Source organism: Apteryx rowi, unplaced genomic scaffold (assembly GCF_003343035.1).
Source record: "Apteryx rowi isolate R43461 unplaced genomic scaffold, aptRow1 scaffold_91, whole genome shotgun sequence".
In the NCBI taxonomy this organism is placed as follows: Eukaryota; Metazoa; Chordata; class Aves; order Apterygiformes; family Apterygidae; genus Apteryx; species Apteryx rowi.
Window position 1 is genome coordinate 1,085,208 of NW_020451216.1, and position 267 is coordinate 1,085,474.

At 65.5% G+C, this 267-nt stretch overlaps 1 protein-coding gene across 1 annotated transcript in view; it reads right to left on the reverse strand.

Moving 5' to 3' along the window:
• EXOG (exo/endonuclease G) overlaps positions 1 to 267 on the reverse strand; it is a 23,269-nt gene extending 23,002 nt beyond the window's left edge. The window contains exon 1 of the mRNA XM_026091581.1: positions 261 to 267. Within this exon, the coding sequence (XP_025947366.1) occupies positions 261 to 267 (7 nt within the window). The remainder of the gene's footprint in view (positions 1 to 260) is intronic.

A 267-nucleotide genomic window follows, 5' to 3' on the forward strand; every position in this document is an offset into this window, starting at 1 on the left:
CCTGCCGGCCCCGCCGCCATGACGGGCCGCGCTGCCGCGGCGGGGGCAGACGGCAGGCGAATAACGAGCAAAAACGGTTTTTTTGTTGTTCCCCCCCCCCCCCAACGTCTGTGAAAAACCGAGATCAAAGGCGCGGGGCTGGCCCGCACCTCGGCGGCGTGGTGACCGCCCGGAGCGGGGTGGTTAAACTAGCTGCAGCCCTTAAGCTGGGGACAGTGTTGCCATGCCCCAACCCCAGAGGAAGGGGGGGATTGTTTTACCCAGCAT